General features: G+C 45.1%; 1 protein-coding gene across 2 annotated transcripts; it reads left to right on the top strand.

Moving 5' to 3' along the window:
• The first annotated feature begins 685 nt into the window (after positions 1 to 685).
• On the top strand, positions 686 to 26,041 carry Sumf2 (sulfatase modifying factor 2). Of its 2 annotated transcripts, none has more exons than XM_045143280.1 (9): positions 686 to 769; positions 6,727 to 6,827; positions 8,760 to 8,874; positions 10,665 to 10,709; positions 17,913 to 18,063; positions 21,591 to 21,646; positions 22,891 to 22,975; positions 23,109 to 23,253; positions 25,199 to 26,041. In XM_045143280.1, exons 2-9 carry the CDS (start codon positions 6,730 to 6,732, stop codon positions 25,281 to 25,283), a joined length of 780 nt encoding a protein of 259 aa, XP_044999215.1. In that variant the 5' UTR covers positions 686 to 769; positions 6,727 to 6,729; the 3' UTR covers positions 25,284 to 26,041. The 2 variants fall into 2 exon arrangements, with proteins under 2 accessions (XP_044999215.1, XP_044999214.1); XM_045143279.1 differs by having other exon boundaries at positions 6,727 to 6,883.
• The last annotated feature ends 961 nt before the right edge of the window (positions 26,042 to 27,002 follow it).

Raw genomic sequence — 27,002 nt, 5'->3', positions numbered from 1 at the left:
GGAGGCAGAGGTAGGATTGCCGAGAGTCCGAGGCCGCCCTGGTACTACATAGTGAATTCCCGGTCGTTCTGAGCTAGAGTGAACCCTTCCTCGGAAAACCACAAAAAAGAAAAAGTTCTGCTAGAAGATCCCAAGTCTTAGGGCCTGGTGGCGCACACCTCTAATACCAGAATGCACTCGAAATAGTTTACTGAGGCTGGAGAGAGGTGGTTTTTTTTTTTTTTTTTTTTTTTGGTTTTTCAAAGTAGGGTCTCGCTCTAGCCCAGGCTGACCTAGAATTCACCTATTCACCTGGTAGTCTGAGGGTGGCTTTGAACCCACGGCAATCCTACCTCTGCCTTCCAAGTGCTGGGATTAAAGGCGTGAGCTACCACGCCTGGCTCATTCTCAAAATTATTTTGACTTTTCAAGGTAGGGTCTCTAGCCCAAACTGACCTGGAGTTCACTATGTAAACTCACAGTGGCCTGGAGTTCATGGCGATCCTCCTGCCCCAGACACCCCAGTGCTAGTATTAAAGGCATGTGGCCCCACACACCGCTAATTACAGTTTTAAAAGTTAGTGGGCGGTCGGTGGGAGGGGCCAGAGAACCCTGACCTGCCGCCTGGGACTGGGAGACGCTGTGCGCTTGCGCGCGGGTAGGTCACGCCCCCTCCCGCCCCCCGTGGGTCCTTGCGCAGGCGCAGTGGCCCGCTCGCGAGGGGCGGTCGGTATGGGGCTCGCGCTCGTGCAGCTGCTGTGGTTCGCGTTCATCCCTGTGCTGGCGCCAGGTCAGTGTGCGTGTTCCTCTCATCACGCGGGCGCGGGCAGGGACGCGTGAGCCTCGCCGACTTCTGTCCATTATTTTGACTTTGGGACAGGGTCTCGCTATGTAGCTCTGGCCGAATCTAGGACTTGAAGCAATACTCCGGTTTCCCGAGTGCTAGGGTTACAGGCGTGAGTCCCTATTTTCTTTTTTCTTTTTTCTTTTTTTGCTGTTTGTTTTGCTTTGCTTTTTGTTTTTCGAGGTAGGGTCTCACTCCAGCCCAGGCTGACCTGGAATTCACTAGGTAGTCTCAGGGTGGCCTCGAACTCACAGCGATCCTCTTACCTCTGCCTCCCGAGTGCTGGGATTAAAGGTGTGCACCACCATGCCCGGCTTTTTTTTTTTTTTTTTTTTTTTTGCTTATTTACTTATTGTTTGTGAGAATCAGATAGAATGGGCGTGCCATGGCCCCTCGCTACTGCAGACGAACTCCAGGCGCATGTGTCACCTTGTGCAACTAACTGGCTTACTTGGGACCTGAGGAATCGAACCTGGGTTATTATGCTTTGCAGGCAAGTGCATTAACGGCTGAACCATCGCTAAGCCCTGTTTTTTTGCTGTCTTTTATATATATGTGTGTGTGTGTGTGTGTGTGTGTGTGTGTGTGTGTGTGTGTGTGTGTATATGTATATGTATATGTATATATATATATATATGTTTATATATTTATTTATTTATTTATTTATTTATTTTGAGGTAGGCTCTCCCAATTGGCTCAGGCCAATTTGGATCTCACTCTGTAACCCCAGTCTGGTCTCAGACTCAGGACCATCCTCATGTCTCAGCCTCCAAGTGTTGAGATTTAAGATGAGCACCACCACACCTGGTCTGCTTTACTATTTATTAAAAATATTTTTAGGGGCTGGAGAGATGGCTTAGCAGTTTAGGCACATACATGCCTGCAAAGCTGAGGGACCCAGGTTCGATTCTCCAGGTACCACATAAGCCAGGTACACAAGGAGGCGCATGCATCTGGAGTTGATTTGCAGTGACTAGAGGCTCTGGCACACCCATTTTCTCTCTCTCTCTCTCTCTGTCCCAAAGAAAATAAATAAATAAATAGCTGGGCGTGGTGGTACATGCCTTTAATCACAGCACTCAGGAGGCAGAGATAGGAGGCTCACCATGAGTTTGAGGCCATCCTGAGACTACATAGTGAGTTCCAGGTTAGCCTGGGCTAATGTGAAACCTTACCTTGAAAAAACAAAATAAATAAATATTTTTAGGGTTGGAACAATGGCTTAGCAGTTAAGGTGTTTGATTGCCAAGCCAAAGGACACAGGTTTGATTCCCCAGGACTCATGTAAACCAGATGCACAAGGTGGCACATGCATCTGGAATTTGTTTGCAGTGACTGGATGCCCTGGAGTACCCATTCTCCTCCCTCCTTCCCTCTCCCTCTGTCTCTCAAACTAATAAACAAATAAAAATACTTTTATTTGCTAGGCATGGTGGCACACGCCTTTAATCTCAGCACTGGGGAGGCAGAGGTAGGAGGATGGCTGTGAGTTCAAGGCCACCCTGAGACTACATAGTGAATTCCAGGTCAGCCTGAGCTAGAGTGAAACCCTACCTGGGGGGTGGGGGGACGGGGGCTGCTTGTAAAAATCACACAAAGTGTGAGATGGAGAAATGGCTTAGTGGTTAAATGCCTGCAAAGCCTAAGGATCCAGGTTCAATTCCCCAGAACCCACGTAAGCCAGATGTACAAGGTGGCACATGTGTCTGGAGTTTGTTTGCAGGGGCTGGAGCCCTGACACACCCATTCTCTATCTGCCTTTCTCCCTCTCTCTCTCTCTCTCTCAAGTAAATAAATACAAATTTAAAAGATTTTTTTAAAAATCACACAAGGTCTGGAGATATGGGTCAGAGGTCGAAGGGTCATGCTGGTAAGGCCTGAGCCGTTCAGTTTCCCAGTACCCATGTAAAGCCAGAACACATACTGGCACGTGCATCTGGAGTTCCTTTGCAGTGGCAGAAGGCCCTGGTGTGCCCATACTCACTCTTTCTCAAATAAATAAATACAAATATTTAAAAACACATACACAAGCCAGTCATGGCCCCACATAAGCCAGTTGCACAAGGTGGCACATGCGCCTGTGGAGTTCTCCAGTAGCTAGAGGCCATGGCACGCCATTCTCTCTATCTGACTCTCTCTCAGATAATAAATAAACAAGCAAATAAATGAAATATATATATATTTTAAAGCCGGGCATGGAAGTGTACGCCTTTAATCCCAGCACTTGGAAGGTGGAGGTAGGAGGATCCTTGTGAGCTCCAGGCCATGCTGAGACTACATAGTGAATTCCAGGTCAGCCTGGGCTAGAGAGACTACCTCAACAACAAACCCAGATTCTCATGCATCTGGAGTTTGCAGTGGCTAGAGGCCCTAGCCTGCCAATTCTCCACCTCCACCCCTGCCTCAGAAATAAATAAATAAAATAGAAAGAGAAAAGAAAAGAAAGAAATCACACATACCCAAAATTAACTGCCTGTAATGCCAGCACTTGGGGAAGTAGAGGTCAAAGGTTTAGGAAAACAAAACCAGTTTAAATTGTGAGCCTCAACACCCCTAATCCCAGCATTTGGGAAGCTGAGGTAAATATTGTCATGAGTTTGAGGTCAGCCTGCCCAGAGTGAAACCTTGCTTCAAAACAAAAAATAGGAGTCTATGCTGAGGGCTGGGGTATCCATCAGCTTAGTGTCTTCAAGTCCCAGAGTCTATCCTCAGTGCAACCCTTCACCCCAAAAATAAAAGCATCTAAGGTGGGCACACTCCTTGTAAACTCAGGACATGTAACAGTGAAATCCCATCCCAAAATTTTTGGTAAGCTCCATGTAGTGGCACATGCCTTGAATCACAGCACCAGGGGCTGAGGTAGGAGGATGCAGTGAGTTTGAGGCAAGCCTAGGCTACAGAGTGAGCTCCAGGCCAGCCTGGGCTACAATGAGATTCTGCCTTGAAGAAAGTAAAAACAATTTTTTTTGGTTCATGCTCAAGACGTACAGAGGAAAAAGAGAAGAAATACGTACACAGAAATGTTGGTGAAGGGCACAAAGTGTATTGGAGGTTATAGCTTCAAAGTTACTAGCTGGGCCGGGCGTGGTGGCACACACTGTAAACCCAGCACTCAGGAGGCAGAGGTAGAAGGATTGCCATGAGTTCAAGGCCACCTTGAGATGACAGAGTTAATTCCAGGACAGCCTGGACCAGAGTGAGACCCTACCTCAGAAAAAAAAAAAAAAATTACTAGCTGGGGGCTGGAGGGCTGACTTAGCCATGCTTGCCTGCAAAGCCAATGGACCCAGGTTCAATTCCCCAGGACCCATGTTAGTCAGATGCACAAGAGGGCACATGCATCTGGAGTTTGTTTGCAGTGACTGGAAGCCCTGGTGTGCCCATTCTCGCTCTCATGCGCTCTCTTTCTCTCCCTCCCTCCCACTCTCCTCTCCCTCTGACTCTAATAAATAAATAAAAATAAATTTTTAAAGATTACTAGGCGGGTAGGGTGTGGTGGTACACACCTTTAATTCCAGCAGTGAGGAGGCAGAGGTAGGAGGATCACTGAGTTTTGAGGCCAGCCTGAGGCTACATAGTAAATTCCAGCTCAGCCAGAGCGAGACTCTACCTTGAAAAGAAAAAAGATGATAATAAATTATCTGGGGTAAAAGGTTGTGTAGAGGAAAAATCTGCCTTGTGTTCAACATTTCATGTTTTTGTTGTTGTTGTTGTTATTGGTGTGTGTTTTGTTTTGCTTTGTTTTGTATTTTTGGGATAGGGTCTCACTACCCTCAAGTTAACTTGGAATTCACTACAGTCTCTGGGTGGCCTTGAACTCACAGCCATCCTCCTACCTCTACCTCCTGAATGCTGGGATTAAAGGTGCACACCACGGGCCGGGCGTGGTGGCACACGCCTTTAATCCCAGCACTCGGGAGGCAGAGGTAGGAGGATCGCCATAAGTTCAAGGCCACCCTGAGACTACAGAGTTAATTCCAGGTCAGCCTGGACTAGAGTGAGACCCTACCTCGAAAAACCAAAAAAAAAAAAAAAAAAAAAAAAAAAAAAAGGTGCACACCATGCCTGGCAACATTTCGTATGTTGACGTGTGTGTGTGTGTGTGTGTGTGTGTGTATATACAGAGGCCTCTTGCCAATGAAAATGAACACCAGACACTTGTATCATTTTTTGTGTTGGACAGCAGACTGTATAAACAAATGCCCTTAACTCTTGAGCCATTTTTCCCGGCCCTCTATCTTTTTTTTGTTGTTGTTGTTTTGTTTTGTTTCATTTGAATCAGGGTTTCACACTGTAGCCCAGACTGGCCTGGAACTTGGCAGCAATCCTGCTGCCTCAGCCTTTAAAGTGCTGGGATTATAAGTATCACGCCTGGTTACACGTGTGTGTGTGTGTGTGAATGTATATGTGTAAGGTATGAGTGTGGTGTGTACATGCGTGTATGTAGATGCATATGCCCCATGTGCATGCATGCGGAGAGCAGAGTAGAACTTTGGTTATCCTCTTAATTGTTCATTCTCTTACTTCTTTCCTTTAACAAGGTTTTACCCTCAAACTGGAGGTGCTATCGATCTGCAATTTTCTGGTTTCTGCTCCCTGAGGGATTACAAACAAGTGTGTGTGGCCATGCTTATCTTTTTACGTGGATTCTGGGGAGTTGAACTTGGTGGTCTTTGGCCCATGAGGCACTCATGTTTAAACAGGAGGAGCTCTGAACCACTGAACAATCTCCCCAATGCTCACACTTGTTATTTCAGTGCACACAACTGCCACCCATAAAATAGATGTGTCCCCATTTTATAGATGAAGAAATTAAATCTCAGATGAAGTAGTTTGCCTAAGGTGCCAGAAGTTAAGTGGCAGAAGAAGAATTTCAAGCTAAAAGTAGTAAGCTTTCATATTTTGTCTTTTTATACTATTATGGGTATTACATAGGATGCATAGATTACTACTTGTCATGTGTGTCAGGATTATACTTAACCCCCCTTTTCTTTTTAATAACTTTCATGATTGTAAACAATATCCTGTGTAATGCCCTCCCCCCCCAACTTCCCCTTTGAAACTCCATTCTCTATCATATCCTCTCCTCTCTCAATCAGTCTGTCTTTTATTTTGATGTCATCATCTTTTCTTCCTATTATGATGGTCTTGTGTAGGTAGTGTCAGGCACTGTGAGGTCATGGATATCCAGACCATTTGTGTCTGGGGGAGAGCACATTGTAAGGAGTCCTACCCTTCCTTTGGCTCTTATATTCTTTCCGCCGCCTTTTCTGCAATAAACCCTGAGCCTTGGAAGGTGTGATAGAGATATTGCAATGCTGAGCACTCCTTTCACTTCTTTCCAGCACCATGATGCCTTCTGAGTCATTCCAAGGTCACTGTCATCTGAAAAGAGAAGATTCTGTACCAAAAGTGAGAGTAGCATTCATATATAGGTATGAACATTAAGAGAAGTGCTTACTGGGCAGTTTGATGAGCATAGTATGTACAGTTAGCCAGACAGCAACAAACATTACACTTTAGGGCTCATGACTACCCCTGTTTTAAGTTTTCAGTGTCAGGGATGTATTCACTCCCATGGAGCTGGCCTCCCGTCCAGTTAGAGGGCAGTTGGTTTCCACCATGAAAAATGTGCCATTATTGCACCTGTTGGCTCATTTGGCCTGGCTGGCAAAATTTAAAACTTCAGTGTGTCCACTGTTGAGTATCTCCACTGGTAATTTCTCTCTCATTGAACTGCGTGCAGCATGGCTTCTTCCACCTTTCTGTCAGCTGTCTATATGGAGGAGGTTGTTGGCTCAGTTCCAGCAGGATTTCTCAGTGGCCTTGCAGCCCAAGTATATGGAGTCTTCAGCAATAGGGTCTTACCATCTATTCCTGTTGTTAATCCCCCTTTTCTGTAGGAGATGCACAGGCTCCTAGCATGGTGCAGCTGCCTGGAGGGAAATTCCTCATGGGAACAAATGCTCCAGATGGCCGAGACGGAGAAGGGCCCGTCCGGGAGGTAACAGTAAAACCTTTTGCCATCGACATATTTCCTGTCACCAATAAAGATTTCAGGTACATTAGGTGTTCTTCAAGGGGATTAAGGGCCCTAAATAACATAAAAATCCTCGGCTTGGTTTGTTCTTAAACCCTGCAAGAATAAATCCCTAGAGAGAATGGGGAGGTAGAGTACAAATGTGGAAAGATGTATCTTTTACCTGATGTGATAATGGACAGTTATTTAATTTTCTCTTTACGTATCTGTACTCATTTTTTTTTTTGCAGTATCGTGTATGTTGCTTATATGTGCAACTTTTAAACTTTTTTAATATTTTGGCTTTTTCAGTATTTATCTTGGGCTGGAGAGATGGCTTAGCAGTTAAGGCACTTGCCTGCATAAAGCCAAAGGACCCAGGTTTGACTCCCCAGGGCACACGAATCTGGAGTTCATTTGCAGTGGCTGGAGGCTCTGGTGTGCCATTTTCTCTCTCTCTCCCTCTCTCTCTCTCTCCCTGCCTATATCTGTATCTCTCTCTCTCAAATAAACAAATATATAAATAATAAAATATTTTTTTAAATATTTATCTTATTTTATTTATTTGAGAGAGAAGACTGATAGAGAATGGTTATGCTAGGGCATTCAGCCACTGTGAACTCCAGATGCATGTACCACCTTGTGCATCTGGCTTACGTGGGTCCTGGGGAATAGAACCTGGGACCTTTGGCTTCACAGGCAAACGCTTTAACTGCAAAGCCATCCCTAGACCCTTACATTTTTTGTTCTTCTTGTTGTTTGTTTTGTTTTACAAGGTAGGGTTTCAACGTAGCCCAGGCTGACCTGGAATTCACTATGGAGTCTCAGGCTGGCCTTGAACTCACATTGATCATCCTACCTCTGCCTCCCAATTGCTGGGATTAAAGGCGTGCTCCACCACTCCCTGCTTTTGGTTTTTTTTGAGGTAGGGTCTCTAGAAAAGGCTGACCTGGAATTCACTATGTAGTCTCAGGCTGGACTCTACCTCACAATGATCCTCCTACTTCAGCCTCCCAAGTGCAGGGATTACAGGCACATACCACCACACCCAGCTATATGTTTTTTCATGTGTCGAGTGTGCGTAGGTGCACATGCCTCATGCATACATGTGTGAAAGCCGGAAGAAACATCATCTGTCCCCTCCTTACTTACTTAATCCATGAGTTCCCTTGAATCAGTTGGTTACTGATTCCAGAGCTTGCTGTCTGCTCCCCATAGGACTGGAGTTACAGATGTGCATGGCCATGCCCTAGTGTCTATGTGGGTTTGGGAGATTGAAATCAGGTCATAGCCGGGCGTGGTGGCGCACGCCTTTAATCCCAGCACGCGGGAGGCAGAGGTAGGAGGATTGCCATGAGTTTGAGACCACCCTGAGATTCCATAGTGAATTACAGGTCAGCCTGGGCTACAGTGAGACCCTACCTCGAAAAACCAAAAAAAAAAAAAAAACAGGTCATGTCAGGCGTCCTCAGGCCTTATGCTTGTGGGAGAAGTACTCTTACCTGCTAAGCCATTTCTCCAACTCCTGCATATGCTTTTGAAATTTTTTCAGTTATTTGAGAATGTATTTGCCAGACATTGTCGCACACACCTTTAATCCCAGCATTTGGTAGGCAGAAGTAGAAGGATTTTTTTTTTTCAAGGTAGGGTCTCTCTCTAGCCCAGGCTGACCTGTAATTCAGTGTCAGGGTAGCCTTGAACTCACAATGATCCTCCTACCTCTGCCTCCCGAGTGCTGGGATTAAAGACGTGCACCACCACACCCGACTTTTTTTTCTTTTTTTTGGGGGGGGGGTAATTTCTTAAAGCTTGTGGAAAACTAGTGTGTGACTTAGAGGACAAGGACCGAGGCTTCGTGGAGCAGGAAAGGGTAGGGATGGGGTGTGGAATCCTGTCCACTGAACTCTGTCTTTCCAGGGAGTTTGTCAGGGAGAAAAAGTACCGGACAGAGGCTGAGGGGTTTGGATGGAGCTTTGTCTTTGAGGATTTTGTCTCCGATGAGCTCCGAAAGCAAGCCTCGCAGCCAATGGAGGTGAGAGAACCTGGTCGTGGAGGGGAAGGGCCAGGGCGGGACCTGTCAGGAACTCCTGAGGGATATGGAGTCACTTGGGTCACAGTAGAGAATCGAGTCTGTGTGCTGGAGGCAGAGCAGAAGCTAGAGGATTCCACCCCATGTGAACAGCGTGAATATACACTCCTCGCTTAACCTGGAGCCTCTTCTTGCATAGAGACTAAGAATTAGCCAAGTAAACCCAGGCTTCAGAAGCTCCCTTGAGAGCTTGTTTGGATGCTCAGTCAGGGGAGCGCTGCTGCTCCTGTACCCTTCGCAGAAGACCGTTCGTTCCTCTGTTCAGGAAGGTCGTTGTTGCAGTCCGGTTCGCAATGCTGGTAGAAATCACCCAACCAAGAGTAGCTTGTGGGAAAAAGAGATTTATTTTGGCTTACAGGCTTGAGGGGAAGCTCCACGATGGCAGGGGAAAACGATGGCATGAGCAGAGGGTGGACATCACCCCCTGGCCAACAGAAGGTGGACCACAGCAACAGGAAGGTGTGCCAAACACTGGCATGGGGAAACTGGCTATAAAGCCCTTAAGCCCACCCCCAACAATACACTCCCTGCAGGAGGCATTAATTCCCAAATATCCATCAGCTGGGAACCTAGCATTCACAACACCTAAGTTTATGGGGGACACCTGAATCAAACTACCACCGTCATCATCTTCGACCAAGCTCACAGCTTCAGGAGGGCCACACGTGGAGCAGAGAGGGAGGAAGGGGACACCAGCATATCCAGCTAGATCAGCTGAATCAACCCTGTTGATCAGTGAGGTGACAGATGTCACAGCCAGATCACCCTCACATCCTTCCTGACCCAAGACAGTGTTTTAACAAACTTTTCCTCTAATAAGGGTGGTGAACGCCAGACCTGGTGACACATGCGGTCAGTCCAGCTACTTGGGAGGCTGAGGCAAGAAGATAGCATATTCAAGGCCAATTTAGCAAGACTTTGACTCAAAATTAACATCAGAAGTCAGCCCTGCTGGCGCACACCTTTATTTCCATCACTCAGAAACCATGAGTTTGAGGCCACCCTGAGACTACAGAGAATTTCTGGTCAGCCTGAAATAGGGTGAGACCCTACCTTGAAAAACAAAACAAAACAAAACAAAATTAACATAAAAACAAGTGCTGGAGAGGTAATTCAGTGGTAGGGCACTTGCCTAGCATGTGCAAGGGCCAGAGTCCAATCCTCAGCACTGCAGAAAAGGAAAAAGGTCAGGAGAGACAGACAGGAGTAGAGAGGGCTGCTCTTTAAAGATTCTATCCACCAGAGAGCTCACACCTTTAATCCTTGTACTGAAGGAAGGAGGTAGGAGAATTTCTATAAGTTCAAGGCCAGCCTGGGCTAGACTGAGACCCTATCTCAATAAAAACAAAACAAGGCAGAGGTAGGAAGATCACTGTTTGTTCAAGACCAGCCTGAAACTATGTAGTGAATTCCAGGTCAACCTGAGCAAGAGTGAGACCCTACCTCGAAAACCCAAAAATAAAAATTAAAAACAAAACAGAGCCGGGCATGGTGGCACATGTCTTTAATCCCAGTACTCAGGAGACAGAGGTAGGCGGATCGCTGTGAGTTCGAGGCCACCCTGAGACTACATTGTTATTTTAAGGTCAGCCAGAGCTAGAGTGAGACCCTACCTCAGAAAACCAAAAAAGAATAGAAAGAAAAGGAAAATCCATCCACAGCCTGAAATCTGCATCATTTTGTTTTTGGTGACTAAGTCAGGAAGAATTCTCATGTTACTTCTGTTTTCACAGTCTGTTCTCTGGTGGCTGCCAGTGCAAAGGGCATTTTGGAGGCAGGTATGTGTCAGTTCCTCTTATTTTCTCCCACAGCTAAACCTTGTTCTGGAAGTTTTGTTTCCCTAGACACCTAACCTGATCAAAAATAATGAGGTTTGGGCTTCCGGTTAAGATGGCGGCGTAGGTACCACGCCAAAGCAGCCTAGGGGGGAAAAACACCAAAAAAACTCAGCAAAATACACACTTTTACTAAAAAGAGAGGTGTATAGGAAATTGAGGCGGCAGCGGAGAAGTGGAAGAGTTATAGAGCATCCAGAGACTGCACAGGCGGGAACAGCGGCTCCGGGACGGCTCGGCCACCCGCCGCAGCCGCGGAGCGGCAGAAGCCGCCGGACTCTCGGCTCAAGCCGCAGGACAAGCCAGGTGCGGGATTTTCCCCTCACACCGCGCTCTCCGCAACTCGGGAAACGTGAGGGGAGAGCGGCAGTGAGCAACGGAGGGAAGAGCAGACCGTGAGGTAGAAGCACACGTGGAACAGCGATACAACCAGAGCAGCCGCGGCTCCCTCCCCTACCCCGCCGCCTGAACCCAGCTCCAGCGAACACAGCAGCGGCCCGGGACCGGCCACGCCAACTTGGGCTGACGGCGGGACCCAAGCAGGAGCAGAATTCGGCAGCAACTTCAGCGACTCCAGCACCGGTACCAGCGGACCCAGGAGCGGCAGCGGCGGCAGATCCCGCAGCAGCGGCTTCGGGGTGAGCAGCGGCGGTGGACACGGCAGCGGCAGCTTCAGCAGCGGTGGTGGCTCCGGTGGTGGCAGCTATGGGAGCAGCAGAGGCGGCAGCAGCGGCTCAGTTTGCCCCGTAGGAAAAGCAAGTGCCCAGCTCCAGAAATCAGAACAGCAGCCCGACGACCCAGGCAGCAACTTGACTGAGACCAAAATCATCCAAGGTAACTGGGATTGCACCAGGGAAGGGTCTCACTTGGTCACAAGCTGACTTGGATACCTCAACAGACCAGAAATCTAAACCTCTTTATTGATAGAGGATCTGGTCATTATAATAACTACTCTTGCATACATACTCGGGGCTGTTTTTGATTGAATGTGTACAGTGTTTAGTTAAATTTTAGAATCTACCAGTATTTTATTCCACTCAGCCTGCTTGAATACTCCTATAGCAGGGAAACTCAACCCCTAAGAACATCTTTGTAGATACTCTGAGAGTCTTAAGAGCCACACCTAATACCTTAAGGTCCTACCCTGAAAATATATTACATCAAATCAATTGATACAGCTAAGAATACACAGCTAGCTAGAAAATCCAAGCATTAACTTAATCCAAGATGCAAAAATATATACATTATAACACAAGAAACACTAAAAAGCAAGACGATATAAATCCACCTAAAAGTATTAATGCATCAGAAATGTCCTCCAGTGAGAAAGAGTTAGAGGAAATGCCTGAGAAAGAGTTCAAAAGAATAATTATAAATATGTTCAAAGAGGTCAAAGAACACATGAAAACAATCAAAGAAGAAATCAAAGAGGAAATCAAAGAGGAAATCAAAGGAATCAAAGAAGAGGCAGGACACCAATTTAATGAAATAAAGAAGGCAATACAAGACATAAATAGAGAAATAGAAATAATAAAGAAAAACCAGTCAGAATTACTAGCAATGAAGAACACAGTTAATGAAATAAAAAACTCTGTAGAAAATCTCACCAGTAGGATGGATGAGGGAGAGGACAGAATATCTAAGCTAGAAGATCAGGTGGCAGACCTAATGCAGTCCAACAAAGAGAAAGACAAACTTATAGAAAAGTATGAGTGGGAATTTCAAGATATTCGGGACACTATGAAAAGATCCAATATAAGAATTCAGGGCATAGTAGAAGGAGAAGAACTCCACTCCAGAGGCATAGTAGGCATCTTCAACAAAATCATAGAGGAAAATTTCCCCAAAATTGGGAAAGAGGTGCCAATACAGATACAGGAAGCCTTTAGAACCCCAGCCAGACAAAACCCAGAAAGAACCTCTCCTCGCCACATTATACTCAAACTTCCAAACACACAAACCAAAGAAAAAATATTGAAAGCAGTTAGAGAGAAAAATCAAGTTACCTACAAAAGCAAGCCCATCAGGATTACAGCAGATTATTCAACACAAACTTTTAAAGCCAGAAGGGCTTGGAGTGATATATTCCAAGTTCTGAAAGATAACAACTGTCAACCAAGGTTACTTTATCCTGCAAAGTTATCCATCCAAATAGATGGAGAAATAAAGACATTCCATGACAAAAGCAGGTTAAAGGAGTATCTGAAGACAAAACCAGCTCTACAGAAAATACTTGATAGAATCCTCCATGCTGAAGAAAAGGAAAAACACACATATAAGGAACCTAGAAAAAACCAGCCATACTCAAATACCAGTTAACAGAAGAGAGCACAGGTAGAACAAGTAACACACACACACACACACAAATGGCAAACATAAATACACACCTTTCAATAATATCTCTTAATATCAACAGTCTCAATGCCCCAACGAAAAGACATAGATTTGCAGACTGGGTTAAAAAGCAGGATCCTACAATTTGTTGTCTCCAAGAAACTCACCTTTCTACAAAGGATAGACATTATCTTAGGGTGAAAGGTTGGAAGACGGTGTTTCAAGCAAATGGGCCTAGAAAACAAGCAGGGGTTGCTATCCTAATATCAGACAGGGTGGACTTTAGTCCGAAGTTAGTCAAAAAAGATAAGGAAGGTCACTTTATATTGATTAAGGGCACACTCCAACAGGAGGACATTACAATCCTAAACATATATGCACCTAACATGGGGGCTCCCAAATTCGTCAAACAAACACTATTAGAACTAAGGTCACAGATAACACCAAACACGGTGGTGGTGGGTGACTTTAACACCCCACTCTCATCAATTGACAGGTCATCCAGGGAAAGAATAAACAGAGAGGCATCTGGACTAAATGAGGTCATAGAAGGAATGGACCTAACAGATATATACAGGACATTTCATCCAAAGGCTGCAGAATATACATTCTTTTCAGCAGCACATGGAACATTCTCTAAAATAGACCATATATTAGGACACAAAGCAAATCTTAACAAATTCAGGAAAATTGAAATAATTCCTTGCATTCTATCTGACCACAATGGAATTAAACTACAAATCAGTAGCAAGAAAGGCTATAGAGCATACACAAAATCATGGAAACTAAACAATACACTACTAAATGATGAGTGGGTCAATGAAGAAATCAAAAAGGAAATCAAAAAATTTATAGAGTCAAATGATAATGAGAACACAACATACCAAAATCTCTGGGACACAATGAAGGCAGTTCTAAGAGGTAAATTTATAGCCTTAAGTGCCTATATTAAGAAATTAGAAAGGTCGCAAGTAAACGACCTAATGCTTCGCCTTAAAGCCTTGGAAAAAGAAGAACAAGGCAAACCAAAAAGTAGTAGACGGGAAGAAATAATAAAGATTAGGGCAGAAATTAATGAAATAGAAACAAAAAGAACAATCCAAAGAATTAATGAAACAAAGAGTTGGTTCTTTGAAAGGATAAACAAGATTGATAAACCCTTAGCAAATCTGACCAAAAGAAAGAGAGAAGAGACACAAATTAATAAAATCAGAGATGAACAAGGTAACATCACAACAGATTCCAGAGAAATTCAAAAAATTATAGGGACATACTATAAAAGCATATACTCCACAAAGTATGAAAATCTGAAAGAAATGGATGATTTCCTTGATCTATATGACCTACCTAAATTAAATCAAAATGAGATTAATCACTTAAATAGACCTATAACAAACATGGAGATCCGAGCAGTTATCAATAATCTCCCAACTAAAAAAAGCCCAGGCCCGGATGGATTCACTGCTGAATTTTACCAGACTTTTAAGGAAGAGCTAACACCATTGCTTCTTAAGCTTTTCCAGGAAATAGAAAAAGAAGGAATCCTACCAAACTCCTTCTATGAGGCCAGCATCACCCTGATACCAAAACCAGGCAAAGATAGAACAAAAAAAGAAAATTACAGACCAATCTCCCTCATGAACATAGATGCAAAAATTCTCAACAAAATATTGGCAAACAGAATACAAGAGTATATCAAAAAGATCATTCACCCTGACCAAGTAGGCTTTATCCCAGAGATGCAGGGATGGTTCAACATACGCAAATCTATAAATGTAATACATTACATAAATAGGTTGAAGGACAAAAATCACATGATCATCTCATTAGATGCAGAGAAAGCATTTGACAAAATCCAACATCCCTTCATGATAAAAGTCCTACAGAGACTGGGAATAGAAGGACCATATCTCAATATAATAAAGGCTATTTATGACAAGCCTACAGCCAACATATTACTAAATGGGGAAAAACTGGAAGCTTTTCCACTAAAATCAGGAACAAGACAAGGGTGTCCACTGTCTCCACTTCTATTTAATATAGTTTTGGAAGTCTTAGCCATAGCAATAAGGCAAGAGACACACATAAAAGGGATACAAATTGGAAAGGAAGAAATCAAGTTATCATTATTTGCAGATTACATGATTCTATACATAAAGGACCCTAAAGACTCTACTAGCAAGCTGTTAGAGCTGATCAAAACCTACAGCAATGTAGCAGGATACAAAATAAATACACAGAAATCAGTAGCCTTCGTATATGCTAACAACAAACACACAGAGGATGAAATCAGAGAATCACTCCCATTCACAATTGCATCAAAAAAAATAAAATACCTTGGAATAAACCTAACCAAGGAAGTAAAGAATCTATACAATGAGAACTTTAAAACACTCAAGCGAGAAATTGCAGAAGACACTAGAAAGTGGAGAAACATCCCTTGTTCCTGGCTTGGAAGAATCAATATCGTGAAAATGGCAATCTTACCTAAAGCAATCTACACATTTAATGCAATCCCTATCAAAATTCCAAAGGCTTTCTTCATGGAAATAGAAAAAACAATCCAAAAATTCATTTGGAATCATAAAAAACCTCGAATATCTAAAATAATACTGAGCAACAAAAAAGAGGCTGGTGGTATCACCATACCTGATTTTAACCTATACTACAGAGCCATAGTAACAAAAACAGCATGGTACTGGCACAAAAACAGACATGTAGATCAGTGGAACAGAATAGAGGACCCAGATGTAAGCCCAAGTAGCTATAGCCACCTGATATTCGATAAAAATGCCAAAAATACTCATTGGAGAAGAGACAGCCTCTTCAGCAAATGGTGTTTTGAAAACTGGATAAATATCTGCAGAAGGATGAAAATAGATTCTTCTCTCTCGCCATGCACAAGAATTAAGTCCAAATGGATTAAAGACCTTAACATCAGACTGGAAACTTTGAAACTGCTAGAGGAAAAAGTAGGGGAAACCCTTCAACATATTGGTCTTGGCAAAGACTTTCTGAATACAACCCCAATTGCTCAGGCAATAAAACCACAGATTAACCACTGGGACCTAATGAAATTACAAAGATTTTGCACCGCAAAGGACACAGTGAAAAAAGCAAAGAGGTAACCTACAGAATGGGAAAAAATCTTCGCCAGCTATATATCTGATAGAGGATTAATATCTAGGATATACAAAGAACTCAAAAAGTTAACTAATAAGGAATCAAACAAGCCAATCAAAAAATGGGCTAAGGAGCTAAATAGAGAGTTCTCAAAGGAAGAAATACGAATGGCATATAAGCACCTAAAAAAATGTTCTACGTCACTAGTCATCAGGGAAATGCAGATTAAAACTACATTGAGATTCCATCTCTCTCCTGTCAGATTGGCCACCATCATGAAAACAAATGATCATAAATGTTGGTGGGGATGTGGAAAAAAAGGAACCCTTCTGCACTGCTGGTGGGAATGCAATCTGGTCCAGCCATTGTGGAAAACAGTGTGGAGGTTCCTAAAGCAGCTAGAGATTGATCTACCATATGACCCAGCTATAGCACTCCTAGGCATATATCCAAAGGACTCATCTCATTTCCTTAGAAGTACATGCTCAACCATGTTTATTGCTGCTCCATTTATAATAGCTGGGAAATGGAACCAGCCTAGATGTCCCTCAACAGATGAGTGGATAATGAAGATGTGGTACATTTATACAATGGAGTTCTACTCAGCGGTAAAGAAAAATGAAGTTATGAAATTTGCAGAAAAATGGATGGACCTGGAAAGTATTATACTAAGTCAGGTAACCCAGGCCCAGAAAGCCAAGCGCCACATGTTCTCCCTCATATGGGGATCCTAGCTACAGATGACTGGGCTTCTGTGTGAGAATGAAAATACTTAGTAGCAGAGGCCAGTAAGTTGAAAAGGAGACATAAAGGGTGGAGAAAGGAAGGGAGGAGGATACTTAATAGGTTGATATTGTATATATGTAATTACAATGATTGTAATGGGGAGGTAATATGATTGAGAATGGAATTTCAAACGGGAAAGTGTCGGGGTGGGGAGGGAGGGAATTACCATGGGATATATTTTATAATCATGGAAAATGTTAATAAAAATTTAAAAAAAAATAAATCTTTAAAAAAAAATAATAATGAGGTTTGGGACTAGAGAGATGGCTTAGTAGTGGCTAAGGTGCTTGCCTGCAAAGCCAAAGGACCCAGGTTCAATTCCCCAGTATCCATGTAAAGCTAAGTGCACATTTTCAGTGGCTAGAGACCCTGGTGCACCCATTTTCTCTCTCATTGTATGTACCTCTTTCATTTTCTCTGTCCTGTAAATAAATAAATAATAACTATTTTTTAAATGAGTTTTCAGGGGGAATGTGGGGGCAGCAGGTTTTGCGATAGGGTCTTGCTTTAGCCCAGGCTGACCAGGAATTCACTATGTAGTCTCAGGGTGGCCTTGAACTCGCAGCAATCCTCCTATCTCTGCCTCCCAAATGCTGGGATTAAAGGTGTGCATCACCATGCCCAGCTTCCTCGGTTCTAATTCTGCTCCTTAGTGCCCATTTCTCTCTCTAGTGGTAGGTGTGGTCCCCCCCATACACACATAGCATATCATTAGGTAACCCAGGTTCCTCCCGCCTGCGTTTTCTGAGCGCTGGAATTACAGGTGTATGCAGTCTCTTACTCACCAAACATTTCTTACCACTTCTTTGCTCCAGTTAATGGCATGACTGAGCTCAGTCACCCGAGACAAGCCTTCCACTGTATCCCAGAAGGCTGCCTGTCTCACTTTATCTCGTTTGTAAGCCCGCAGGTCCTGGCTCTGGCATCAGAGAGAAATTGGAGCTCCCAGTGGTACACGTGAGCTGGAATGATGCTGGTGCCTACTGTGCATGGCGGGGGAGACGACTGCCCACTGAGGAAGAGTGGGAGTTTGCTGCCCGTGGGGGCTTAAAAGGTATGTGGATGCCAAGGTGATTATTCCCTTCTTCTTCTCCTCTTCTGGCCCTGCATGGGGGTTTGAAACGGTGGGAATGTCCCACACTCCCTGTAGCAGTTTCTTATACCATCTGTGGCAAAGGACCAGTCATTGCTCTATGATCTAGTCCACTCAGATCAACAGATCTATAAATACACTAAAAGCTAATAACTGGAAGGTCAAACAGACATTTTTTATATTTATTTATTTATGAGAGAACAAGGCAGAGAGAGAAAATGGGCATGCATGCCAGCGCCTCCAGCCACTGCAAGAACTTCAGAGGTATGCACCACCTTGTGCATCTGGCTTTATTTGGATACTAGGGAATTGAACCCAGGGTCCTTAGGCAAACACCTTAATCACTGAGCCATCTCTCCAGCCCACCCCCCCCCCTTTTTTCTTTTGCATTTTGTTTTTTGAGGTAGGGTCTCACTCTAGTTCAGGCTGACCTGGCTTTCACTGTGTAGTCTCAGGGTGACCTTGAACTCATGGTGATCCTCCTACCTCTGCCTCCCAAGTGGTGCTGGGATTAAAGTCGTGTGCTACCATGCCCAGCTTTTTTTTTTTTTTTTTTTTTTTGAGACAGGGCTTCTGTAGCCCAGGCTGGCCTAAAAGTTTCTATGTAGCCCAGCGTAGGTTCACATTTGCAGCAGTCCTTCCACTTTAGCCTCTCAGGTGCTAGGATGACAGGTGTGAGCCACCACACCTGGTTAAATTACTTTCAGCAAATATAATTAGAACAAAAAGTTTAGGAACAAAGAACCACCACCAAAATTGGGCTAAACATTTTTTTTTCTCTCTCTACCTTTCTTTCGCCATCTGTCATATAGATAAATGAATAAACAATTTTTTTGATGGCACTGGCCTGAGGAGTCAAAGGACCCAGGTTTGATTCCCGAGTACCCACATAGGCCAGGTGCATGAGGCGGTGTGAGCGTCTGCAGTTTCTTTCAGTGGCTGGAGCCTCTGGCGCACCCATTCTCTCTCAATCTCTCGCTTTTACTCTGCCTCTTTCACTTGTCAAATAAATAAATAAAAATATTTTTAAAGGGCTGGAGGGATGGCTTAGCAGTTAAGGTGTTTGTCTGCAAAGCCAAAGGACCCAGGTTTGATTCCCCACGTTAGCCAGGTGCACAAGGTGGCAACGCAGGCAGCTGGAGTTCATTAGCAGTGGCTGGAGGCCCTGGCACGCCCATTCTCTATCTCCCTCTCCCTCCCTTCCTCTTTATTTCTGATAAATAAATAAATAAAAATATTTTTAGAAAACAACTTGGCTAAGCTAGGGAAATGGAGTTCGTTTGCAGTGGCTGGAAGCCCTCACGTGCCCATTCTCTCTCTCTCTCTCTCTCTCTTTGCCTCTTTCCCTCTCTCAAATAAATAAATAAAAATAAGATACTAAAAAAAAAAAAAGACTGGGTGTGGTGGCACATGCCCTTAATCCCAGCACTCAGGAGGCAGAGTTAGGAGGATCACTATGAATTTGAGGCCACCCTGATACTACATAATGAACTCCAGGTCAGCCTGGGCTAGATTGAGACCCTACCTTGGAGGGGGGGAGGAGCCAAAGGAAGGATAGAATGCCTAACAATGTGCTCTTCCAGACACAAGATGGCCTGGCACTACCTACACAAGACCCTCGTAATATGAGGAAAAGAAGAAAGAAGATGACATCAAAATAAAAGAGACTGATTGAGAGGGGGAGGGGATATGATGGAGGGTGAAGTTGTGAAGGGGAAAGTGAGAGGAGGAGGGAATTATCATGGTTTATTGTCTATAGTTTTGGAAGTTGTCAATAATAAAATAATGTTTAAAGGCAGTCTTGCCTCAAAAAAAAAAAAACAAGCCAATCGTGGTGGCGCACACCTTTAATCCCACCACTCAGCACTCGGGAGACAGAGGTAGGAGGATCACCGAGAGTTCAATGTCACCCTGAGACTACATAGCGAATTCCAGGTCATCCTGGGCTAGAGTGAAACCTTACCTCAATAAAAACCCCAAATTAAAAAAAAAAAAAAAGATACAGACCTAGTGTTCATGGCAATCCTCCTACCTATGCCTCCCATGTGCTGCAGTTTGAGAAAGACCTTTAATCCCAGCACTGGGGAAGCAGAGGTAGGATCGCTGTGAGTTCAAGCCCACCTTGAGACTACATAGTGAATTCCAGGTCAGCCTGACCTAGAGTGAGACCCTACCTTGGAAACCCTCCTCCCCCCACAAAAAAAAAAGAACCATCAAAACTACACAGCCTTTCCCTAGGGGCACAGGGACTGTAGGATGACTGTCACTGTGGTGCTCATAAATGTGTCATTCCACGGTCCTGACCATACAGTTATCACAGTAAAAACAGTAGGTTATATGCATACTCAAATTTTTTTTATTTATTTTTTATTTTTTTTAAATTATTTTTACTTATTTATTTATTTGAGAGCGACAGACAGAGAAAGAGGCAGGTAGAGAGAGAGAGAGAGAGAGAATGGGCGTGCCAGGGCCTCCAGCCACTGCAGACGAACTACTCCAGATGCGTGCGCCCCTTGTGCATCTGGCTAACGTGGGTCCTGGGGAGTTGAGCCTCGAACCGGGGTCCTTAGGCTTCACAGGCAAGTGCTTAACCACTAAGCCATCTCTCCAGCCCTCAAATTTTTATTTTTATTATTATTATTATTATTTTTTTTTTTGGTTTTTTGAAGTAGAGTCTCACTCTAACCCAGGCTGACAGCCTGACCTGGAATTCACTCTGTATTCTCAGGGTGGCCTTGAACTTGTGGTGATCCTCCTACCTCTGCCTCCCAGGTGCTGGGATAAAAGGTGGGCACCCACCATATCTGGCTCCTTCACTTTTTTTTCTTGTTGTTGTTGTTGTTGTTTTTTTTAATTTTTATTAACATTTTCCATGATTATAAAATATATCCCATGGTAATTCCCTCCCTCCCCACCCCCACACTTTCCCATTTGAAATTCCATTCTCCATCATATTACCTCCCCATTACAATCATTGTAATTACACGTATACAATATCAACCTATTAAGTATCCTCCTCCCTTCCTTTCTCTACCTGTTGTTGTTTCTTGAGGTACGGTCTTACTGTAGCCCAGGTTGACCTGAAATTCATTATGGAGTCTCAGAGTGACCTCAAACTCATGGCAATCCTCCTACCTCTGCCTCCTGAGTGCTGGGATTAAAGACGTGTACCACCACGCCCGGCTGTTTTTTGATTTTTTTAAAAATATTTTATTTATTTATTTGAGAGAGAAAGAGGGAGTGAAAGAAACACAGAGAGAGAGGGCACATCAGGGCCTCCTGCCACTGCAAACAAACTCCAGATGCATGCGCCTTCTTGTGCATCTGGCTTATGTGGGTCCTGGAGAATTGAACCTGGGTCCTTGGGCTTTGCAGATAAATACCTTAACCGCTAAGCCATCTTCTCCAGCCTAACTCCTTCACTTTTTTTTTTTTTTTTTTTTTGGCTTTTTTTAATCACTCGATTCTGTCTCCTTGCTGTCTCCCAGGCCAGGTTTATCCGTGGGGGAACCGATTCCAGCCAAACCGCACCAACCTGTGGCAGGTAAGACCAGTCTTCCTCCTTTACCAAACCTCAGTTGAGTGCAACAGATCGTGTGTTGTGTTAGGCCGTTGTGGGATTCTGAAGGCTTTAAGTTTAAATGGAACTGATAACAGATAAGCAGTAAGGGGAAAAGACAGTGCCTAACTGAGCCTGATGGTGCAGTTCTGTCATCCCAGCTACTCAAGAAGCTGAGGCACATAAAGTCGGAATGTGCCACATGTGCCTGGCATTCATTTGCAACAGCAAGAGACCCTGGCATGCCATACACACACATATGCAGATAAGTTAAATAATTTTAATTTTTTAAATTTATTCTTATTTGAGACGGGTGGGGGGGCAGAGAATAGGCACACCAGGGCCTCCAGCCACCACAAAAGGATTCCAGACACATGTGCCACCTTGTGCATCTTAGCCTTAACCACTAAGCCATCTCTCCAGCCCCATAGGTTGCACTTTTTAAGAATTTCAGGGCTGGAGAGATGGCTTAGTGGTTCAGCGCTTGCCTGTGAAGCCTAAGGACCCCAGTTCGAGGCTAAATTCCCCAGGACCCATGTTAGCCAGATGCACAAGGGGGTGCACGCATCTGGAGTTCGTTCGTAGTGGCTGGAGGCCCTGGCACGCCCATTCTCTCTCACTTTCTCTGTCGCTCTCAAATAAATTAAATTAAATTAAATTAAATTAAATTAAATTAAATTAAATTAAATTAAATTAAAAAAAGAATTTTGCTGGCTACTGTGCTTCACATCTGTAATCCCCACATTCAGGACTCTGACTTAGGAGGATTGCTGAGAGTTCAAAGCCAGCTTGGGCTACAAAGTGAGCTCCAGGTCAGCCTAGTCTAGAGTGAGACCTTGCCTCAAACCCTGACTCTCCCCCAACCAAAAACATCTTTTTGCAGGAGAGGCATCAGTGGTTCCTGGGAAGGTTGCAAGTGTGGGCTTCAGCGACTACAGAAGGGATATGGGGATGGGGATGGCTGTCTTTACAGGCACATGTCATGAAGGGTTTGAAACAGGGAAGAAGGCAGGGAGAGTGGGGAAAGGAGGAACAGCATGAACTGGGCATGGACCGCTGTGTGAGAGTATCTCAGGGGACACTTCTAGTCTAGCACAGAGGCCGTGGTGGAGGACACCGGCAACTGGGGACAGGAACCTTAACTCACTGGCCTTCTCCTTCCCCAGGTGATACAGCTGGGTGACCCTGGGACAAGCTGATCAATCCTTACCTTAAATTTCTTCCGCCAGGGAAAGTTCCCCAAGGGTGACAAAGCTGAGGATGGCTTCCACGGACTGTCCCCGGTGAATGCTTTCCCCCCACAGAATAACTACGGTAAGGTTTCCCAGGGCTCACACACTGGTTTGGTGTGACCTCTGTGCCTCAGGGAGGTAGCAAAGGAAAGCACAGCCTGTTTCTCCCCAGGGCTTTGAGGATAGTAAGTGGGCCCCTTGCTGCTGTGCTGCAGGGCTCTACGACCTTATGGGCAACGTGTGGGAGTGGACGGCATCCCCATACCAGGCTGCTGGCCAAGATATGCGTGTCCTCCGGGGAGCATCATGGATCGACACAGTGGATGGCTCTGCCAATCATCGGGCCCGGGTCACCACCAGGTAAGGGCCCCAGTAGCCAAGGCCAAAAGTGTGGATGCCAGACCTCTGGAGCCCAGGTGCCCAGCGCTGGCATGAGAACTGCTTCCTCACTGCACCCCCTTTCTTATTCTGCCCTTCTTTTCATGCCCCACTTCCTCCTGCAGCCTCCCCCATCCTCACCCCAACTTCTTCAACCCCTTACCACCTTTGCACACCCGCTCCCTTCGTCACTGCTTCTATGCCCCTCCCCTACTCCACCTCTCCTGAAAGTTGTGGGTACAGCAGTGCTTGCCATGGAAAGCAAAAGGGCTCAAGACCTTGTTCTTGCCATTTTTCTTTCCTTTTTTTCTTTATTTTGTGCATCTGGCTTTACTTAGGTACTGGGGAATCAAACCTGAGCTGTCAGGCTTTGTAAGCAAGCACATTTAATTGCTGAGTGATCTCTCCAGCCCTTGTAACTTTTTCTTTTCTTTCTTTGTTTATTTTGTTTCTAAATATTTATTTATTAAAGAGAGAAAGAGGCAGATTAGCTGGGCATGTTGGCATGTGCCTTTAATTCCAGCACCTGGGAGGCAGAGGTAGGAGGATCACCATGCCTGGCTCCTTTTAACTTTAGTCCTCTCACCTAGATGGGCAGAGGAATGGAAATGGTAATTGCCACAACAGTAGGCCATTCCTTCCTGCAGTAGTTGACTCTCTAAATTAGGGTGGCACGCAAAAATGTCACTTCAAAATCATTTTGGCTAGGTGTGGTGTCACATGTCTTTAATCCCAGCACTCAGAAAGCAGTAATAGAGGCTGGGCGTGGGGACGCACACCTTCAATCTCAGCACTCAGAGGTAGAATTGTCATGAGTTCAAGGCCACCCTGAGATTACATAGTTAATTCCAGGTCAGCCTGGACCAGAGTGAGACCCTACCTTGGGGGGTTGAGGGGGGGAGAAAGAAAGCAGTAATAGGGGGATCATCATGAATTGGAGGCAAGCTTGAGACTGCATAGTGAATTCCACGTCAGCCTGGGCTAGAGCAAAACCCTACCTCAAAAAACAAAAACAACAAAAACAAAGTCTCACAAATAAAAAGGATGTGGTGAGCGGGTGTGTTGGCACACGCCTTTAATCCCAGCACTTGGGAGGGAGGGAGGCAGAGGTACGAGGATCACCGCGAGTTTGAGGCCACCCCAAGACTACATAGTGAATTCCAGGTCAGCCTGGACTAGAGTGAAACCTACCTTGAAAAACAAACAAACAAACAAAAAAGACGTGGCCACATGAGGTCCTGCCTCCCCTGAAGGAGTTATTGAAAGCTCGTGGTTACTCAGAGAAAGGGAGCGATGTTCTTCAGCGGTGTAACCGCTGTTAAGTTGCCCATGCTCTACTAAGTAAACCCGCCTAGGCTCTGTAAGTAGACCTAGTTAAGCTCTGTGGGACAAAGAGAGAAAAAAAGAAGACACGAAAATGAGATGTGTCTTAGTGGGAATGGGAGGTGGATAAGAGATGATAATAGGCACGAATATAATCAAAATACATTATATACATGTATGAAATTATGGGGATAGGGAGAAAAGGCTTAGAGAGGCCCTGGGGCTGCTCATCTCACACGGGTAGTTAGTAGCTGTGCGCTTGCGTGGTTGAGCTAAGACCACTCTCTAAGATGAAATTTGGTCTGCCTCGGGCACCGCGTCTCAGTATTTGTAGTGTTAGATTCTCTGCCTGCCTGAGCAGTTGGGAAATGAAGAATGTGAGAATATTTATGAGAGGTCTTTGGCCAGTGCTATGATTCTCATTTCTTACCTATAGCTGTTTTATTTTAAGAGCTCCTCATCTCTCTCCCTGTCTCCTCACCCCACTGCGGCCTTGCCCTCAAGCCGGGTTCTTTCCCAGCCTGCTCCCCTCGGTGCTGCGTGCCAGAGCTCCACAGGCCTCTTCTGCCACAGTGCCCATGCTCTCTCTTTGGCTTCCCGGCAGGATGGGCAACACTCCAGACTCAGCCTCAGACAACCTGGGCTTCCGCTGCGCTTCTGGTGTAGGCCGACCGCCTGGGGAGCTGTGAGCAGTGCGGAGGCCAGAGGGAGCCGAACTGCAGGCTCTGCACTGCCTGGGGGGGCCTCCTTGCCCACCCCTTCCCCCTGTGGCAGGCACCTCCTGGGGGTTGAAGCAGCCCAGAGCACTCGCCCCAGAGGAGGCTGCTGCCGCCTGAGAAGACCGGGCACTTGACGGTGGCCGGGTGTTTTCTGAGAAGCACAGTATTAACGTCATGGGGACCAAACGCTCCAACATTTGGAATAATTCTCTTTAAGATAGTGTGTTTAACCCTTTCAGTCCTGTTCCCTTCCCTTTCTTCCTGACTCAGGGATCTGGCAGCTCTATCTTCCTAGGAAGTTTCTGCAGAAGGAAAATGCTCCCTTCATCTGCCTCTTGTAGATTAATCCCTCTGAAGGACTGTCTATAGAAAGGCAGTCATTGGGGCTTTTTAAAGGATGCCGTTTTGCTGTTTAGGAAGGGGTCTTGCAATGCTGTATAGGCAAGGCTGACATCAAGCTCATGCTGGCCCTGCCTCAACCTCCCAGTTCTGGGATTACACACAGTGCCTCATATTAAAGCAGTCTAGGAGAACTGAATCTCACCAGGTGAGGCTGTGCACCGTGGGAGTAACAAAGTAAATGTTCCCCCAGGGAGACAATACCAGAAGCTTCTCCTGTCGTTATTTAGGGACTTCCATGTATCCCTGAAAGCAGCATTTCCCAGAGAGTAACCTGCTCCCATGGTGTCACTAAACATCATGAGATCAATAAAATCTCCTATACTGTATCTCAGGCATTCCTCTGTCTTTTACTTGTTTATTGCAAGCAGAGATAGGAGACAGAAAGAATGGGTGAGCCAGGGTCTCCAGCTGACGCAAATGAACTCTAGGTACATGTGCCACTCTGTGCATCTGGCTTTACCTGGGTACTGTGGAATCCAACCCAGGTTGATAGGCTTTGCAGGCAAGTGACTTAACAAACAGGTGAACAATCTCGCCAACCCTCCTCTGACTTTTTTTTTTTTTTTTTTTTTAACTGAGGTAGGGTCTCACTCTAGCCCAGGCTGACCTGGAATTCACTTGGTAGTCTCAGGGTGGCCTCAAACTCACAGTGATCCTCCTACCTCTGACTCCCAAGTGCTGAGATTAAAGGCATGTGTCACCATGCCTGGCTGTTGGTTTATAAATTTCATTTGTGTGGTGTGTTACTTTTTTAAAAATATTTTATTTATTTATTTGAGAGAGAGAATGGGCACACCAGGGCCTGTGGCCACTGCAAACGAACTCCAGATGCTTGCGCCCCCTTGTGCATCTTGGCTTACGTGGGTCCTGGAGAGTCGAACTGGGATCCTTTGGCTTTGCAGGCAAACACCTTAACCATTAAGCCATCTCTCCAGCCCTGTATGGGCCCTTTTGCCATGGCATGCATGTGGAGGTCATAGGACAACCCCAAGGTATCTGTGTTCCACTTTCTTGCTGCTGCAAACCAGCTTTACATTGGTGCTGAGGGGTTGAACTCAGGCTGGCAGGCTTTGCATGCAAGGGCCTTTAACCAACTGAGCCATCTTTCCAGGCTTTGTTTTTGGGTTTTTTTCTTGTTGTTTTTCAAGGTAGGGCCTCACTCTACCCCAAGCCAATCTGGAATTCACTAATCTCAGAGTGGCCTCAAACTCAGCAATCCTACCTCTGCCTCCCAAGAGCTGGGATTAAAGGCATGTGCCACCACACCAGGCCTTGTTTTTTTTTTTT

This window comes from Jaculus jaculus, chromosome 2 (genome assembly GCF_020740685.1).
Source record: "Jaculus jaculus isolate mJacJac1 chromosome 2, mJacJac1.mat.Y.cur, whole genome shotgun sequence".
NCBI lineage: Eukaryota > Metazoa > Chordata > Mammalia > Rodentia > Dipodidae > Jaculus > Jaculus jaculus.
This window is presented reverse-complemented; position numbering and strand designations above follow the sequence as displayed.

Coding starts and splice junctions, on each gene's coding strand:
- Sumf2 (XM_045143279.1), top strand. CDS start 712: ATGGGGCTCGCGCTCGTGCAGCTGCTGTGGTTCGCGTTCATCCCTGTG. Junction 6,884..8,759: donor GTCACCAATAAAGATTTCAG/GTACATTAGGTG, acceptor CTGTCTTTCCAG/GGAGTTTGTCAGGGAGAAAA. Junction 22,976..23,108: donor CCCCCCACAGAATAACTACG/GTAAGGTTTCCC, acceptor GCTGTGCTGCAG/GGCTCTACGACCTTATGGGC.